The sequence below is a fragment of the Larimichthys crocea genome, chromosome II (assembly GCF_000972845.2).
Source record: "Larimichthys crocea isolate SSNF chromosome II, L_crocea_2.0, whole genome shotgun sequence".
Classification (NCBI taxonomy): Eukaryota; Metazoa; Chordata; class Actinopteri; family Sciaenidae; genus Larimichthys; species Larimichthys crocea.
This window is the reverse complement of record NC_040012.1, coordinates 11,504,998-11,523,564: the sequence shown is the minus strand read 5'-3', so window position 1 is coordinate 11,523,564 and position 18,567 is coordinate 11,504,998. Positions and strand designations below refer to the sequence as shown.

The following is an 18,567-nucleotide window of genomic DNA, read 5'->3' as shown; positions in this document are numbered from 1 at the left end:
CCACAGAAAACTCTTGTAACATGTAGTGTTTTATATATAATAGTTCTGCTGTTGCTTTTTCTGTTAAATAAATTATAGATTTGAAACAGAGATTCACACCACATAGCATGCAGATTAACAGCATCAAATTGTGCGATACAGTACTGGAGATAAGTAGTTATAAAGTGTCACTGAAAGAAGTTTGACAGCAAGTCAAAAGCAGTTTTAATGGAGGAACTAGCTACAGACTACACATGGCAATGTTAAATCCCATTCAGCCTGATGAGAGTGACTCCCAGCAGCACTGAGCTCAGTGGGGGGTTGTAAACATTTACACTAAGAGCCTGTCCAGTGCACATGGTTGGTGCTTGCCAGCCACCTCGGTATCGAATGTTGTGTTGCATATTTTGTCATTCAGGCCTGTCCCGAAATTGTAGGAATCACACCATCAATTTATGAAGGAGCCATCCAAATGTGACAACAGGCTTATGCTAAATGGAGAAAATAGAGCTAAACATTGTTAAAACACCCCTAGACCCACATGGTAGAGAGTGCTCGGCGGAGAGCTGCTATGCTCCCCGCTGTGAACTGGGAAAGTGATGTTGGTGGGCTTCCTTCTCCATGAGGGCCGCATCGTTCTTGGGCCCCGATTTGAAGCCTTTTTGAAGTCTGTTTCCTGCAGCAGCGTGCCAACATTAATGTTTCCACAAAAGCAAAAAATGCTAAATCAAATGGATAAACTACACTGTGCTATTCCACGTTGAATCCACCCAGAAAATTATAAAAGCATCATTAAAATGCTTTACTGTGTGCTAAATGTTTTGTTTTTTTGTATTTTATTTAATAATAAACTATAATCAGGCGACTGATCCTTAGTGGAAATAAGCAATTGTCTACTGAGTTTTTGTCCATGAACCAGGAAAACTTTGAACCCCATGATGAACGAGTGCAACAGCATCATGTACTCATCTTTCACATATAATTCCCAAATATAGAACAACAATAAAAACGGCAGAATATGCTCGGGATCAATCCTTTATTGTTTCAAAACTCTATCTTTTACAATACAGTCATTTATTGTTACATGTGTGATTTGATGGGTAATGTACAATGTCTTCTTCTGATAATGAAACACAGTCACAAAGTATTCCTTTCTACATATCAATAATCTATGATAGTGAGAAGTTTGTGCTGATATATTTACTTAGTTCTGACAGCTCAATTAAACTTCCCTTTTCAAATCAACAAAAGCATTGTTTTTTGAAAGTGCATTTCAAGGATTGCAAAGACGACTGTTTCCATCAGTCAGCCGTAAATGTACATTTCAGTATTGACAGAGGGCCACACTGCTTTGTGAGTAACAAACAGCATTAACTACATTTCCAACTACAACATTTATCTGGATAAGTAAAATCAAAGAAAATATATCAATATGCATGCCATGAACATTCCTCCATAAACATTTATAATAAATGTATATTTTTTTTATTTAATTATGTTGATAATGACACAGTATTTTCCACAAAAGGACAAATGCTGATAATGAGAACTAATATGTAACATCCAAATTTTGCTCAATTTTACACACAGGTCAAATGGCGTAATGCCACAGTGTATAGGGCCATGCCCTAATAAAGTTAATAGCATTTGGTCCACAATAACAAATCTGGGTTTTAAAAGAAAACAAACAAAAAAAAGTGGTAGCAGGTGGGATTTTGAACTGAAAACTCAAAAAGTAGCATGATGACGATCTTAATTCTTTCCATTTTTAAGGTCTTTCGATTTTTTGAGTTATGAATTATGATGTGAAGTTTCTGTTCAAAAATTAAGCAATATAAATATACATTTTAGCTCATTACTTGGCTATTATACTTTTCTGTTCCATGGAACAGCTTTCACTCTGTAGAACTTGGTTCCTAAGGGAACCTTGAATCTGTTCTGGGCCTAGAAAAAAAAAAGAAAAAGAAGAAAGCTTTGTGAGACAGAAAGAAGGTTCAAACCATGCACACACAAACGTAACAGCATTGCTGACATGGATCAAGACACGTCCAAAAAAATTAATCCATACTCAGTGTGGAAATCGTCACAAAAAATAAATACTCCCTGGATCACACTTCATTTATGTCAGTATATACATAAGTTGTTATATAATCAATAAAAACACTGATTGGTGAATTTAGTACCTTTTTTGCCTGACAGTATTCCTTCTCCATCACCTTTCCAAGTACCCACGGCCGTCTTGAGGTCCCTGATGCTAAACAGCAAAACAAATGGACGTGTTAAACAGATACTCGCTGAACGCTCAGCAAACCACAGATAAACGCTCATGTGTAGCATAAAAAAATAAAGCACAAAACACCCACATGTACATACATTATACAGTGTCATTGTTCTAACAGCTTTCACTGACGTGTATTTATTTTATTTGTAAAAATTCAGAAATTCAAGGTCTGTGCCGAGAGCTGACCTGGTTTGAGGTCCAGTGCAGTGAGAGACTCTGAGTGGAGGAAGTAGAGGGTGGGACCGACTGTGAACAGCACATAGTTGTCATGCCTTTCATCCAGGATGATTAGGACCAAATCGCCTACCTGGAAACTGAAACATAAAAAGAAAGGACAGAGAGATAAATGCATGACGACAGAGTTCTGCAAACTGTTAACAACAACAACAAAAAATACATGAATCGTAATTACTCAATAACGTGTATAATTACACTGTATGTAATGGCGGACAGAGTTTTAGCCAGAAACAAAAAAAAGCCCATGTGTTATTTTTTTTTCTCCCCCACTTACTCTCTGATGGCGATTTTGTCTGAATGCCGTGATGACACAGACGACATGCTTTGAGACATCTACAAAGAAAAAGATTAGGACAACGTTACACATGTTCATGTTGAAGGGTTAACAACACTGGATACAGACGACTTCTAACATTTGTCTTATTGGGCTTTGTAATCATTATTAGCACCTTTACCTTTTATTTACACAATTATACCCCAATATAATTTCTGTTTTATCTTATTTTGTGAATCACTTCGGGCTGGTTAATTTAATTTTTCAAATCACAAATGCATATATTTTAAATAAGAACACATATTTTTTTGTTTTGAGCATACAATTTTACTAATATTCATCCCTCTACACACACAAAAAAATATTTTTCCTTCAGAGCTCTTTGGCCTCCTGGGTCAGGATTTTACTCTTTGATGCTACTGCCACCTAGTGGAGCAGGTGTTACATAGCCCACAGAGATAATGAATAACTGACCAGTCTTTGACTGAGGCGCTTGTTTTCTTCTTCCTTCATGTGTAAAGTCTGAAACAAATATTGAATTGATTAAAAACACAGAAATATCCAGAAACATTGTGTCGTGTGCTCTGAAATGCAACGTGATAGATACAGAGTGTCTATTTACCCTCTCGAGTAAGAGTATCCGCTGTTTCTCCTCTGACATCAGGATGTTATCACTAGAGACAAAACATCAGATTATTGATAAACGTCCTCAGAAAAATGTCAGCAAAAGATCTATGTATTATGTAGAAAAAATAAAACTGATCATCTTTAGTCTTGTTACTACTATTAATCTCAATAGTAATAAATGGAAAAACTTACACTGTCTGATCTTAGCCTGCCTTTGTTCCACTGTTCTGTCCATCCATTCTTATTTTACACATCGGTCTTTTGAAATCCTTCTTCAAGGATGCAAACACCTCTGTCTGTCAGTGACTGTGTACGAATGCAGCCTCTTTGAGGTCTGCTGTACGTTTGCTGCTGCTGTATACTTTATAAAGAAGAATACTGACATAATACGGTGATGGATAACATTAAAAATGTAGTTGTTTGATCTTTGCTGCCTCCATTCTTAAAAAGAGCAATCATATTATGATGCAGAAAATATAATGAACAAAGTATGTCTATTGTAATCTTTTCAAATTAGTTTTCACTGTTGACAGGTCAAGCTAAATCACAGATTAGAGACTGGCAGCGTAGTGTGACGAGAAAACTACACTGCACTGCACTGATGGTGAAACTGCTGCATTTGAGTGACGTTAACCTTTTGATTGTACAGAAGAGACGAGCAATTGTTATGGATTCAAACACGCAATAAGTTTGAATCCATAACAGTGACCTGTTTATTGTCGTGTTTCTCCAGTAACCTGATCGCGTTAGTGTCATGTAAACAAGAAACATGAGCTCCATCACTGCTGAAGAAATCTGATTTTTTTTGTGTACACACCGTGTAACGGATGTCTGAAGGGGAGAACGTGTACTTGACAAACAGAATTATCACAGTAAGATTTGTATTAGTATAGTATTTAAATTACTATTTTAAATTTTAAGACCACCTGAAAATGAAACCTGAATCTAAGTAACTCAGTTTCCACAGTTGATCAGTGGATTATTAATAAAATTCAGACATGTATACACTGTAAGGAAAAATTGTGTGTTTCTCTACACAGACTGTCCTGTCAGGGATTTGGAAAATCCCTTTTGGCTTTGGTGTCACATATTATTCAACAGAGAGAGTATGAAGTGTCAGTCTTGGTTGAAAAAATAAGGTGTGCTTTTATGATAAATCATAGAAGAAAATCTCATTAAAAGCTGATTTTATTTCTCTGTAATCATTATGACAAATTAAATTAATTGCTGTCTATTCCTTCGTTTGGTGTTCTTTTGTTTTATTAACTGCTACAGTGGCGCTTTCCCCCCAACATGGAGTATTAAAAGTTTAATCTACACATAAAAAAGGACACAGGCCATAATCTGGTTAAGTAATGCATGTGAATGTGTCGGCTTAACCTGACTCCTTCCCAGTAACCTTGTCTCTTGTGTGCATGTAAACATGAAACTATATCATCACACAAAATATACATCTCAAACTATCAACACAAACACGTTTATTCCAGAGAGGATGCTTACTGGACTGTCACCATGCTGGCATCCACTGCTGAATCGACGTGTTCGTCATCTCGTATGGCTGCTACAGAGGCCAGTCTGTCAGTATCAGCCATGGATTCAGAAGAACAAGCCCCAACAAGAGGCAGAGCTCTAGCTGCTGCTGCCCCAGCCTCTGAGAGCTCCTGAGCTGAGGGGTTAGGAGTGAAGAAGGCAGAGGAGACCAGTGCAGTGCTGCGCAGGCGGTTGAGCTCTTCTTCCAAGTGTTTTTTCTCCTGCATGACACTAGCTCGGTCCTCAGAGAGAGTCTCTATCAGACCTGCAATAAATTAAGATAAATAAGAAACACGCGACATGCTGGCTCACATACAATGCTTTATTAGGTATAACATTAACATTACCAGCTTATGGTTGAAGAAAGCTCAGTTTTTACAGCACTCACCTTTGTCCTTCTCTTGCTGCTGGGTAACTTTTCGCAACTTCTCTGTGAGCTCATTGATGATCTGCTCCTTCTTCAGCTTCTCGCGAGTTAGAACAGTGTTGAAATTAGTCTAGACACACAGAAAAAATAAACAATTTAGAGTTTTAGCAAGCTCAACATCCATTTCAGTCACAACAGAGGATTTAAACCGAAGCACAAATGATCTGAGGGGAAGTTCTAACCGTGCAGATCGGCTCGCACCCATGGGAGTTACAGTTGTTTGTTTGATTTGTTCCATATCTGATCTCTTTATCACACCCAGTAACAAAAAACACAAATTAAATATAATTAAGCTGTACTTTCTGTTATCTGAAATAACATTTAAGCCCACATAATTACATCTGATTTTGTGCAAAACAAAATTCTTATCAGCTTAAACTATGAAGGGTGGTGCAACACACAGAGAGAGAGAGAGGAGGGGGGTCCAATATCTCCAGAGATTCACAGAAATCTCTGCAACGTGGAGCAAGAGAGCAATTTGTGAAATGTTGCTGCCCTTTGGGCATCTCTCGGTGTAAAGTGATCCGACGGACCACGGAAGAGTAGAAAAAATGAATGTGCCGGACGAATGAATCTGAGACGGATCTGTTGATGTGAGGCTTGAATGCAGCTGTCTGAGAGTGACACTGTCAATAACGATTAAAAATTAAAAAGGCTTCGCAAAGTGGGCACTGCTATATTGGATTGCGTTACAAAGCAAATCGTTACTCTGTTTAAAGTTGACTAGATGGTGCTTAAATGTGATTCAGAGAGCATTCACACGGCACTACATACACTCAGTTGTCAGTTTATTTGGTACGCCTCGCTAAAACTACAGCGGTTTAGTACAACAGCCGCAACACAAGCTACTTTCAGGCGGTGTGTTTGGGGTGTAACCATCGGACATAAAGCAAATAAAACTATTTTGCAACGTAAACTGAGCCAGACACAGATTTAGTAGCTGGCTACATAAAATAAACAAAGCCAGAAAAGAACAGGTGGAGCATCAGAGTTTGATACATGAATCCACATGGAAAGTCTCAGTTTCGGTGATATTTCAGGCTGACTGTGGAAGTTTTGACTGATTCGAGTGACAGCCAGCACCGCCGCAGCCAGACACGCGTTGGTTAAATGTTATAGTCGTTTTGGAGCCTGCAGCTTAACGTGCTGTTGAATTGTAGTAGGTTATACTGAAATGTGTTTTTAAATATTTAGTCTTCCCTCATAGATAATGGGAAGGACAAATTAATAGTATCCTAAGAGCTAAGTGGATACTGATGCATAGCTGTATTTTATGTGCGATATGTCATCAGTTATGGCAACGATCCACGATACATTTGTCTTGCGAGAAACTTAAATAAAGCTTTGTTACCACTACGCATCACAAAGATGCCTGTTTACAGCCCAAACACAAACCTGCTGCTCCGCGATCAGTGACGTCTTGACGTTCTGTATCTCCTCGTTCTTCTTCTTCTCCAGGAGCTCCAGCTGGGACTGCAGGGAGGCCCTCTCCTGCTGGAGCTGCTCTTGTAGCGCAGAGTCCAGAGACAGAGGTGCTCCGGCTTCTGCGCCCTCCTCAGCATGAAGCAGCGACCCTTCATCACTATGAGACAAAAAAAAATACATAATTATGACAAAGAAGTGATGTAATATGGACATAGATAAGTGTAACTTTTGAATGTAAGCAGATTAAAATGTTCCAACACTTACCTTTTTGAGGACTGTCTCTCATGAAGCTCACTTTCAAGTTGTTTAATTCTGTCTAAGAGTCTCTTCTCCATCTCCTCCTTCTGCTGCTGTAACTCTTTAAAGGCATCTGGTGATGCAACATTAGAGGCGTCTTCTTTCTCGACTGCTTGTCTGTCCTGCTCTAGTTTTATGGAGAGCAGGTCATTTTCTGCCTGCAAATTGCTGATAACAGTCCTCAACTCCTGCTCCAGTTCTTGAAAACTCCTCAACTGCTTTTCTTTCTCTTCAGTCAGAGCAGCCACTTGCTGGTCCACTTCCAGCTTAAGTTTCTGTTGCAGGTCAGCGTGGTTCTTCTCAGCATCCTGGGCTTGGTGCTGCAGAGAGGAGAGCTCGTTGCGCAACAAAATAGTCTCCTCCTCATGCCTGTCCACCAGCTCTGAGATGCAGTGATCCTTCTCGATCCTCATGAGAGTCCTCAGCTCCGCTAGATCCACTTCATACTCCTCATTTTTTACCTGAAGCTGTTTCTTGATAATTGCCAGCTCTTCACTAAGGACTTTGGTCTCAGCCTCAACCTGGGACTTCACAGCCTCTGCCTGCTGAACCTTAGCCTCCTCAAATAAGAGCCTCACCTCCTCGGTCTCTGACTCTTTCAGGGCTAGCTCCACCTCTAGTTTGCAACGGAGTTCTGCAAGCTCAGTACTACGAGCCTCCAAGTCCTTCATTTGGTTGTCCTTCTCTTTAAGTGCAGTGGCATAGTGATCAGCTGCCTCGCTTAACTTTGCACCATTTTCTGCAGCCAGTTGTTCCAGAGCTTTCTGGTTCTCCTCGGTAAGACTCTCCAGTCCTGCCTTGTGTTCCTGCTTCATTCTGTCCTCCAGCTCCTTTAAGTGGGACTGCTCAGCAGCTTCCAGCTCCTGCCGAATCTTCTGCTGGCTACGTTCAATCTCAAAGTGCAGATTCTGAAGCTGGCTGGTCAGAGAATCTCTCACATCTGAGAGTGTCTTGATCTCCTCAGCTTGTTCACTGATCATCTGCTCCAGGTTTCTGATCCTATCTATCTGGTTACTCTCTGTCTCAACCCACCTCTCTTTCTCATTCTCGAGCTGAGTTAGCTCTTTCTCTTTGCGCTCCATAAGCCCCTCCAGCTCCAGCATTGCACGTTGGACATCTCGGACAATATTCTGGTTAACTTGGTTTTCCTCTGTTAGTGTCTGAATTTGCTTCTCCAGCTCTTGTCGAAGGGAGAGAAGCTCACTTTGATGCTGCTCCTTCTGTTCCAGGTCGCGGGTCTGGCAGATATTGTCCACAATGTTGCGCACCTCTGTGGTCACACTCCGTAAGACAAAGCCAAAGTCATTTTGTTCTTTTAACACCATGCCTCTTAAGTGATAGAGGTCTTCCTTTACACTCTTTAAGTTGGAATGAGACTCCTCTGCAGCTGACTGGTACTTGTCAATAACTTGTTTGAGGACGGTGATCCTTGAGTTCTCCCTTTCTAGTGTTGTGGTATCTTGCATTCGCTTGTTGTCAATGGCGTTGATGACTGAAGAGTACAGTGACTCCACCATCATTTCAGGACTGGTAGGGTCACTGATGGGGTTTGGAGAGGTCAGGTTCTCTTCAATCACAAATTCGTTAACAGCAGACATGAAGTCGGATTCAGGACTCTCTGCTAAAGAATCCAAGTCAAGGGATCCCTGCTGCAGGACTGGATCCATGTTCGGATGACCGATGGTTTCAAAGTCAAATGTCTGTGCATCTATGCTGTCTGGGGATAAGTCCTCTAGAGGAGCTGGGACGGGAACATGTAGAGGCTGGCAGCTGGGTCCCTGAAGGTTAAGAGAGGATGGGGTTTTGGAGGACATCGGTGTTGTGGTCCCTGGTATGCTTTCGGACTGTGGGGTAAACACAGATGATCTGTGAGTGCTCCGACTATAGGATGCCTGCAAAGACAGAACAGATGAAAGGAGAGAGGGGACATAGTTACTACATAAATAAATGAGAAGACCAAAATCATGCTATGTGTAAGAACAGTAAGCACCATATCTATATTTATACTTAAATACCACAAATAATGAAGCATTCATTACCCTTTGTTCATTTAGCAGGTCAGTAATAGTTTGAGACATCTCATCCACACTCTGTGCAGCTTGGACCAGCTGGTGAAGTGTCTCTACGTGGCGGTTTAAGGGCTCGAAGTCACACATTGTGGGAACCCTGCAGAAAAAACACATTAGGAAACTTCAAAACTAGATTAAGATGTTTTAGATCTCTTAGTACCAACAGTCTGAGGGCAGAGGTCTACAACATAGTGCTACAATGGCTAGGTGTCAGGCCAATTTCCACTTGACAGGATCAGGCTATAAAGTAATCAATACTATTTTATAAATATTAGGTAATTTAGAGCTTTAACATAAAAAAAACAGTCTGTATATCAAATGCATTTCATGCACAGTGTCCTGTAGCACAGCCTTTACTCACCAGACATACCCAGACTATGATCTCACTAAATTTTAGGGCTAATCTATGTTGACTTGACCGATTATCTAGTAGTGTTTAAACACTCAATGTGAAGAAGACTGGGATTATTGTTTTCTCTGATTAATTTTTTATCATTATCACCATCGATATTATGATTATTAATATATATATTTAGTTTCACAAGTTGTTCTGGCCGTGTTGACTTCTCTAACTGAGGACAGTGACTTACATAAGGAAAGGCTGCACCTCGAGAGGACAACAAGATTTCAAGTACTGAAGGTCCTCCACAGAGATGTCTGGAAGTTCATCGTCAAACCTTCTGGGCTTTCGAGTCTACAAACAATAATTTAACAGAGCAAAAGAAGAGACGCCTTAAAATACCGGGCAAATAATGATAACATACACTTTGTCAAAATGGGCTTTGATTCTAACTTACACAAAATGATGTTGGAGGCCATGAATCGAGTCCTCTAAACAAACGATTTCTGAGGAAAGACTTCCCTGAAAGGAAATAAGCAAAAAGATCAAAACTCTGATCTCGGTTTGAACGTTGTTGTTGTTTCAAAAGCACATTGCTCAACGGTGACAACTCAAATGTCATCAGCTTTAAAAACAAAAAACAAAACACTTACTAAAGAGTTTCCCAAAGGATTCCCTTTTGAACTTCTCCGCCTCGTACAGTAGTTTTCCATCCTTCACAAGTGCGTACGCCCACTGAAAAGAATAATAGTAAAGATTGTACAACAACAAAGTGATAATTGTGTTTCTGTCAATGTGCACTTTCAGGACATTCCTACGCATGTTTTTTAATGTTGCAGCTACAAAAGCGGTTTTCTATTCAGATTTTAAATGTCAAAACTGTTTGTTTCATGCACGTTCACTGCACAGTCAATGTCGGATTATAGTGATGACACAAGAGAAGGAAGTCGAGTTGGTTTAAGATAAGATTAGATTTCGAAAAGTAGAACGCAAAAGCAAAAAAAAAAAGGGTGCACACGGAAATACAACAACGGAAAAATAAAATCAGCTCAATAAAAGCAGACAGATATGATAAAAATCAACTCCCACTCTTACTCACATTTAGATATTGCAATACAAAGACAGAAGAGAGCCACTGAAGCGTAATATGTACACAGGGGATCTTGGAAAGATTTACAGAGCTGATAAAAGTTTTGGCCTTATGCTAATGTGATGGGAGAGGCCACCAATCACACAACTTCCAAACCACATTGTGGTCTTTCATGAGCATGTGGAATAGGATGTCCCACATGAAAGAGCATCAAGATCAGTTCCAGCAAAGACACAGGACCGGAACACCAGTGAAACACAAAGTATTTGCATCTGAACATGTAATTAATGTCCAATAATTGTATTTTTAGCACTGACCTCTCTGTAGTGGCGCATAAACATTTTTCTCCTGACGACTTCCACCACTGCCAAGCAGTACATCTGGGGCACGGTACTGAGGGCCTCCACCACCCTAACTCTTTCCATTAGCTCTGTCAGGAGTCTGAGTAGAGCCTGAAGCTTCTCTCCATCCTGGTCTGCGTGGAGCATCACGTAGCAGCACCATCTAATGCAAAATTATGAGCAGCGTTAAAGATGCAAACGTATCTCTCTTGACTGATATTTTTTTTAAACCAATAAGCGTAAATTCAACAGAAATTTTACAGAAAGCAGTGAGTTATGAAGCATTAAATATCTGGGACAAAGTGTTTTTACTTCAGTCGGACTTGAAGGTTGTTTGCGAGTTCTTGTTTGGCAGTGGTGCACTTCTTTTTGATGTCCAGCAGCTTCCTGTGGTTGTTCAGCATGATCATCAGCTGGTTGGTGTGACTCAGACACAAGTCAGGCAGAACAGACGTATCCTTCAGGTTTTCAGCCCGCTTCTGATTGGCCAAAAATCCCTGCAAGAGATAACATGTAAGCACAAATCATAAAAAGAAAATAGAAGTGAGTGTAATTTGATAGTGTTAGTCTCTTACTACACTACATACCTGAGCAAGTTCTTTCTGTTCATTCACCAACTTTTTACAGCTTGCAATCATTTGGTCTAGAGCGTACAACCTGTCCTCCAGCCCCTTGATGGCCTTCATGTTTTGATTATCTAGCTTGCCAATTGTGTCGCGACAATCCGTCAAGAAGGGCTGAATGATCCGAGGGTCAAGCTGAAAGAAACATTTCATTAAAGATTTGTTTCCACGACACTTTGTGACAACATTTTTCCAGCACTACGGGCATGTTTATTCATATACCGGTGACTCACCCTATTGATAGAGTCAAAGCATTTCCTCACAACTGATTCCACATCGTTGGGTCTGTCTTGCACGTTGATCCAGTCTAACAGCGTGACGTTGAAGCAGGACGGGTTGGCGAACTCTGGAGTGTCGTCATCCAAAAGCGCAGCTCTGAGTCCACCGCTGTCAGTCATTTCATTTGTTTCCTGGTCTCCAGCTGGTTCATGTGTGGCTGCTGTCCCCGAAGCAGAGAAGGATGGCGATAACTTAGAAGGCCTCTGCGCACCGGCGGTGTAGAGCACAGAGTCAGTGGACTTCTCTTCTTCAGTCTCATCTGAATCCTTTTCTGGGGTCGAGCTGGACTTCTCCATGCTCTCTCTGTAACTGTGTCTGGTCAAACACTCCAGCAGAGGTATCCTGGCCATCACGGAAACTGCTGTCCCTAACCTGTAACCAAGACATCAAGTTAATACTTTAGCATAAAACAAGTACAAAATATCACGTTCTCTGTGTTCTCTGCACTTACTTTGAGAGTTTCGCCTTAATTTCTTCCAGGTCACGTTGATAATTTACATATGCAGTGTCAAATTTCATGAGCAACTTCTGATAAGACAGAGTGCAGTCATCCAGATTAGCCATAATAGCAGCCCAGCCTTGGTGTTGAAGGTGTTCATCATGAACCAAACGTTCACAAAAAGAGCTAAGTTTATTGGCAACTTCAAACATTTCCTGGAGGAGCAAAAAAACAACAATGTCAGAGCAACTTAGGAACATTACATATTCAATAGATTAGTTACTATGATTTTATATTATACGTAAAGATATTTAAGTCAAGTAAAAATGTGTTAATCTCGTAAAAAGGTTGTGTACAAAAAGCAATGTCACAGGTGCTGCAAAGAAGGTCAACTTTTAAAAAATAAAATATAAATAGATAACTACCAGAGCAAGTTGTGTTCGTGAGGCAACAGTGTGAAAGACGGCTGGCATTAGTAGAGACTCCTCCACCTTAACCTGAATCTCACTCTCGATCGAGAAGGTGGTTTTGGGGATTGTTGGATCCCGGTCACACAGGATCATCTCTTTGTTGAACAGGAATATGGGGTTGGTTTCCTAAAAATCAATGGTAGGACGTTAGCAATCAGAACATCATGTAGGCAGCCTCTATATGACACAAAAACAAACAAACTGTATGAACTCACAGTGCCAGCACTGTAGCTGCAGACACGGCGCTCTGCAGCCATACATTCCCCTCCATTGACGACAAGGACTTGATGTTGAGTTGCAATCTTGTATTTGGCTTGGATGGCATGTTTAAGCTCTAGAACACTAAGACAAAGGGAGACTTTATTTAGATCACAACAGCTGAGATGTGCTGACAAATATCTCGGACTAAAATAGGCAAAATACTGGGTTCTTACGTTTGGACAGCAAGGTCAGTGTCAAATGTCAATGTGCTGCCATTGTTGACCTGGAACACATATAACTTCATGTTGAACTTCGCGCTTGCCTGTCTTGCTCATTTAGTCATTCAAGACACTGTGGGGGGAAAAAAAAACATAAATGTGAACATAAGATATTCAATAATGTCAGTTTATGAAGTATTTTTTATTGTTAAACAAGTGCGAGGTGACGCTACTCAAACCACAATGCCACAAAGCCGCTTGATTAATACACAAAGTATAATTATGTGCAATTACAGTGTGTGTCTTTAGATGATTTATATAACAGTTCAACAAAAGGCCAACATGTCTTTGTCTTTTGTCTCTTTACCCCCCGTCATAAGGAACATCAACTCACTCTCACAATTCAAGTCTGCACTTAAAACCCACCTGTTTAAAATAGCCTTTTTCTATCTGATTCAATTGCATTGTCCTATTTTAACCTGTTTTTAATGTTGTATTCTTGTAATTTGATATACTTTTATCGTTATTTTTGTTTGTTTCTGTTATTTGCTGTCTACTCTCATTTATTGTAAGGTGACAGAAAGGCGCCTATGAAATAAATGTATTATTATTCCACATAAACTTGTATAAACAACTTCTTCTTCTTCTGCTACTACTACTACAACTACTACTGACTAAATGATCAGCTTATTAGCTGAGTCACTGGCTACTGTCAGGTGCTTTCACATGTAAGCAGTCATCCAATATGTGAGTCTAATGTAAGACAAAGACACACATTAAAAAACTGCCTAAAGAAGAAGAAGAAGTAGAGACTTCACGTTTGTTGACGTTTATCTGGAGAGAGGCAAGCCAGAAGTCTGCACTGACACAAACACACCAAGTTAAAAGACGTTACAAACTAGCGTTAACTACACTACGTCTTACACTATGGTCACTTTACATTACTTCTTACACTATGGTCACTTTACATTACTTCTTACACTATGGTCACTTTACATTACTTCGTACACTATGGTCACTTTACACTATGGTCACTTTACACTACTTTTTACACTATGGTCACTTTACATTACAATACTCTTTTTATATATCATGCCACTTTTATCCTCAGTACTTGTCTGTTTTGAAGGTTGATTGTTCTTCGTGTTTATTGTGTAGGTTATAGATATTTCTGTCTGTTTATTGTGTTGTTTTTTTGCCTTTTCTACTTTTTTTCTAATTATGTAGTGTATGCTACACTTTCTTCTGCTGCTGTAACAAGTACATTTCCCCGTGGTGGGATGAATAAAGTATATCCAATCTAACTAACCACTTACTGTTAACTGTTGTTAGCGTGACAACATGAAAACACCTCCTCACCAGCTAACTCGCTATCACAGACTGTGCTAATTGCCGTTAATACCTGTCTGCGGGCCTCTTCATCATACCCGGGTACAAACTGCTTATATTTGCCGTCTTTAGGCACTGACAACACTGACACTTGTCCGTTGATATTCATCTCGAGGCCTCCGGGGTTAATCATGGGTACAGTGGTCAATAATAACCCGCTGACTGCGCTAACTGGCTACCAGCTAAAACAGTTGTCAGGCTAGCGCAGGATAGCGCCGTCTAACGTCGATGAATTTGACAAATGTGGCAAAAATAACAAATAAGATGTTTAGATTCACATTGGTGTAAGGATGTTAACCCACGGCGAATTGATTAAAAGGGTGATTTCGTTGGTCTTACCTCACTTTGCTCGCATCTCCCTGCTCTTGGTCTCCACCTCAACCTAGGCGAGTTGTGGCTAGCTCACAGGCTAGCAACCGAGCTAGCTAGCTAACCTGTTTTAGCTTGGCATACATAGAGCTAGCTTAGCTGAGCCTAACGTCAGCCAGACTAAACTAGATTAAAACAACTGACAGCCATGGTTACTTGTACAGACTGACCACATCGCTGTCACGTGAATTTCTAATTTGGCAAACCCCCGGTCGAGATGGTGTGACACACGGACAAAACCACCAGTTGTTTATCTCAGGTAGCTAACGCTAGCTACGCTAACACCCTCTCAGTAGCTCTGTCTGTTTTGTTGTTGTCATCTGCTGATGGGCGGCCCGTGAACGATCCGTTCAGTGGACATCCACAGGAAACTCAGTTAGTTTAGTTAGGTCAACTTGCAACTTTCATATATATATTTTAAGAATTAAGGAGCTGTACCTTTTTATTCTGATTTTATATGCATACATATCTGCATTATTTCAGTAGGCTACATCTAAAATTATAGGAGCTTATAAAGGGTTTTGTCAGACTACATGTGTTTAATTATACACATTTTATATTTAAATATAGCTGTCATGAAGGATGAATGAAGCTCTTACTTTGCTACCTTAACCTATCTGTTTTGTTGTTATTTTAGTTAGGTCAACTTGCAACTTTCATATATATTTGGAAAGTTAGGAGTTGAATTTATAGGCATACATATTGCATTATTTCAGTAGGCTACATCTAAAATTATAGGAGCTTATTCATACACATATATTCTAGTTATCTATAAGTATCAGGAATATTTAAACAAGTTGCAAGGAAACTTGCAACTGACAACTTACCTGTGTTAAGTAGCTGAGTGGTTAAGTACTGCCCCACCTGTTGTGTTTTGAACCATGGGATGCCGGTTCGCATCCCGGCCGTTGCCCTCTTGCTGCATGTCATATTATGATTTTAAAATAAAATTAATTGATGACTGTTACCGTAATAGAATCCGTGTAATTCTCTTATTGTAACGTTTAACAAGAGATGATGAGTGAATAGGCTAGGCTACGTGATTAAAAAGGTATAATATAAAATAAGCTATGATGATAATGACTTGAGGATAACATTAACATAGCTGGCTAGTATGGTGAACTGTATTTTTAAGAGAGGCAGTTTTACAAACAGACCATATACCCGCCTCTGCGAGGCGCCCAAAAAGCGTGTTTTGAGCGCGAGCACATTAGATTTGAGTGCGAGCACAAAATATGAGCACGAGGACAATAAATCTGAGCACGAGAAGGAGAAATCATGCTCTCAAACTGAAAATGTGCGCTCTTGAATAAAGACAGGATAATTCTTCCATATATTTCTATGTTTAAATGTTTTGCCTTATTTCTATTTTTTGCATATTCGAAATAAACACTTCAATCTATCAATTTATTTATTTAATGGGACCATGTACAGTATTAAGAGAGCTACTTTCCATCTGCAGTCCCTTCGGCAGACACAATTAAAACATATTACAGCACAATAACAAACAGTACAAAGCAAAAAACACACAGGACACATAATACAAATCACAAAGTTACACACAATAGCACATAACATACACACACAATGTCAGTGGCTACAGAGCTGAGTGTCCTTTAGCAGACTTTTTAAAAGGTTTTGTCAGACTACATATGTCGAATTATATAAGTTTTATATTTAAATATAGCTGTCATGAAGGACGAATGAAGCTTTTACTTTGCTACCTTAATAAGGGCTACATTTAAACACTAATCTCTTGATCTTCAATAAATGTATATATTTATTTATTTAATAAAAGATTCTGATATTTATTCACTTCCATTCATTCATTCATTTCCTTTGGCTTGCCATAATACTACCTTCAGAATAAAATCAAATAATTTTCATCAATATTTCAAAATCATTTGTGCATTTGTACATCATTTCATATATATTTTTAGAAAGTTAGGAGCTGTACCTTTTTATTCTGAATTTATATGCATACATATTGCTATTTTTACTACCTTCAGAATAAAATCAAATAATTTTCATCAGTATTTCAAAATCATAATCAGATATAATCTAAACTAACACATATTTTTATTCATATAAACATAATTTTATTCTTTAATAGTTGTTGTTTCTTTTGGTTACATGACCTATAAGCCAACTGGAGTTAAATTAACAAATAAAAGATGTGCGTCCCACTGAACAGATTCAAAAGAATCGGTTCTTACAGCAGAGTCAAACTGCCCATTCGTGTGTGTGTTCGTCACTGTACTCCTCCAGGTGTATGCTGGGAAAATAAGAGGAAAAAAACGCTGTGGAGTGTTTTGCTGCAACATGAGAAGGGGTGTGGCTAATGTGAGGCTGCAGTGTGTGGATGATCCAATATTGCTGCAGAGGGTAGTTAGTTTGGGGGATTTTCCGGCAGCTCAAGCTGATTTTTTTTTAAATTAAAACTTGTTATTCATCGTTTTTTTCCCCCCTTATTAAGCATCTTTGAAGACATTTAAAGGAGAGGAAATATGATTCAAACTGTAAATTAATAAATAAATCACATATGTGCAAAGTTGCAGCATCTGATTTTCATTTGCTGTGGTCAATGTAAAAAAGAAAGAAGAAGGTACATTAATACAAATATCTGACATCCAGCCAAACAAACAATCAATACATTTTACCCTTAGTGTATTTTTATTACTGAAGACCACAATCAATGCACGCAGGCTGTTGTCATTCATCTCCTTTCTTTTGTATCCCACCCTGAATGCTCTTTACAAAGACTGTCATAAATTATAGTATAATCATTAATACTATGACTAATCAAAGACAGCTGTGCTGATTTTAATATACACTGCAAGAAAAACTGGTTCCTTTTAAGAGCTTTAAGTTTGCAGCAATGTGAGCTGGTTATGATAAAAAAAAACAAAAAAACAAAGAGACCTTTTGAACACAATTAAACAGCCTTATTGTGAACCTGAAGTATGTATGGCTCTAACTAATGGCTGCTATATGCCTTACCTATAGACTAACTTATAACTGTGTGTAGAAATTATTTTATTATTTTAATAATTATATAGAGAGCAATTAGTAATGATGAGAAGTAATAAATAACTTTACTGAATGTCCTTTTTAAAGTAATTTACACAGTGTTGTATTTATAAAAAACATTTTAATTCAAATTATTATATGTTGCACCTTTAATGAACACAATTGCAAATACTATTTCCACTAATGTCTAGGAGAACTTGATAATAAATGGTTCTTTGAGGAACCAATACAAGGTTCCCAGGGTGGATGATGAGGTAATCTCTGTACTTTTTGTACATCATATTTTAAATTAAACAAATCTAACCATCAGGAGTTAGTTAATCAAAATGATGACTAATTCCACTATCGGCCATCAGTTGTGTGCAGTGTAAATAAGATGTAATTGAGAGGGCATGTTTGTGGAACAAAATGTGTATGGCATAGCCATGGAGCATTATCGCTGCATGATCATTTCTGTTTGTTTGTTAATTATCCTTTAGATTAACTAACCTTTTAATCCTTGTAATGTTTTATAAACAAAATTCCCCCTAGAGGTCACTGTATCGCAATAATATTATCTGCGGGCCTCTTTATCATATTATTCCACCCAAAGATATCAAATGGAAACAAACAGGAGTTTTCTTCCTCTAATC

General features: G+C 38.9%; 1 protein-coding gene across 2 annotated transcripts; it reads right to left on the bottom strand.

The window, feature by feature from the left end:
- Positions 1-998: 998 nt before the first annotated feature.
- Positions 999-15,846, bottom strand: rb1cc1 (RB1-inducible coiled-coil 1). Of its 2 annotated transcripts, none has more exons than XM_027289292.1 (23): positions 15,733-15,846; positions 13,163-13,280; positions 12,944-13,070; positions 12,684-12,854; positions 12,271-12,473; positions 11,774-12,191; positions 11,505-11,675; positions 11,230-11,414; positions 10,894-11,080; positions 10,140-10,221; positions 9,944-10,008; positions 9,737-9,840; positions 9,117-9,243; positions 7,045-8,969; positions 6,751-6,937; positions 5,317-5,425; positions 4,899-5,193; positions 3,394-3,445; positions 3,246-3,293; positions 2,772-2,830; positions 2,447-2,574; positions 2,163-2,233; positions 999-1,923 (listed from the first exon to the last, which is right to left on the bottom strand). In XM_027289292.1, the coding sequence occupies exons 2-23, from the start codon at positions 13,231-13,233 to the stop codon at positions 1,846-1,848; spliced, it is 4,863 nt and encodes a 1,620-aa protein (XP_027145093.1). In that variant the 5' UTR covers positions 13,234-13,280; positions 15,733-15,846; the 3' UTR covers positions 999-1,845. The 2 variants fall into 2 exon arrangements, with proteins under 2 accessions (XP_027145093.1, XP_010727488.3); XM_010729186.3 differs by lacking the exon at positions 15,733-15,846 and adding an exon at positions 14,876-15,235.
- Positions 15,847-18,567: the final 2,721 nt, after the last annotated feature.

Coding starts and splice junctions, on each gene's coding strand:
- rb1cc1 (XM_027289292.1), bottom strand. CDS start 13,233: ATGAAGTTATATGTGTTCCAGGTCAACAATGGCAGCACATTGACATTT. Junction 12,855..12,943: donor GCAGCTACAGTGCTGGCACT/GTGAGTTCATAC, acceptor ATTGATTTTTAG/GAAACCAACCCCATATTCCT. Junction 2,234..2,446: donor TGCACTGGACCTCAAACCAG/GTCAGCTCTCGG, acceptor TTTGCTGTTTAG/CATCAGGGACCTCAAGACGG.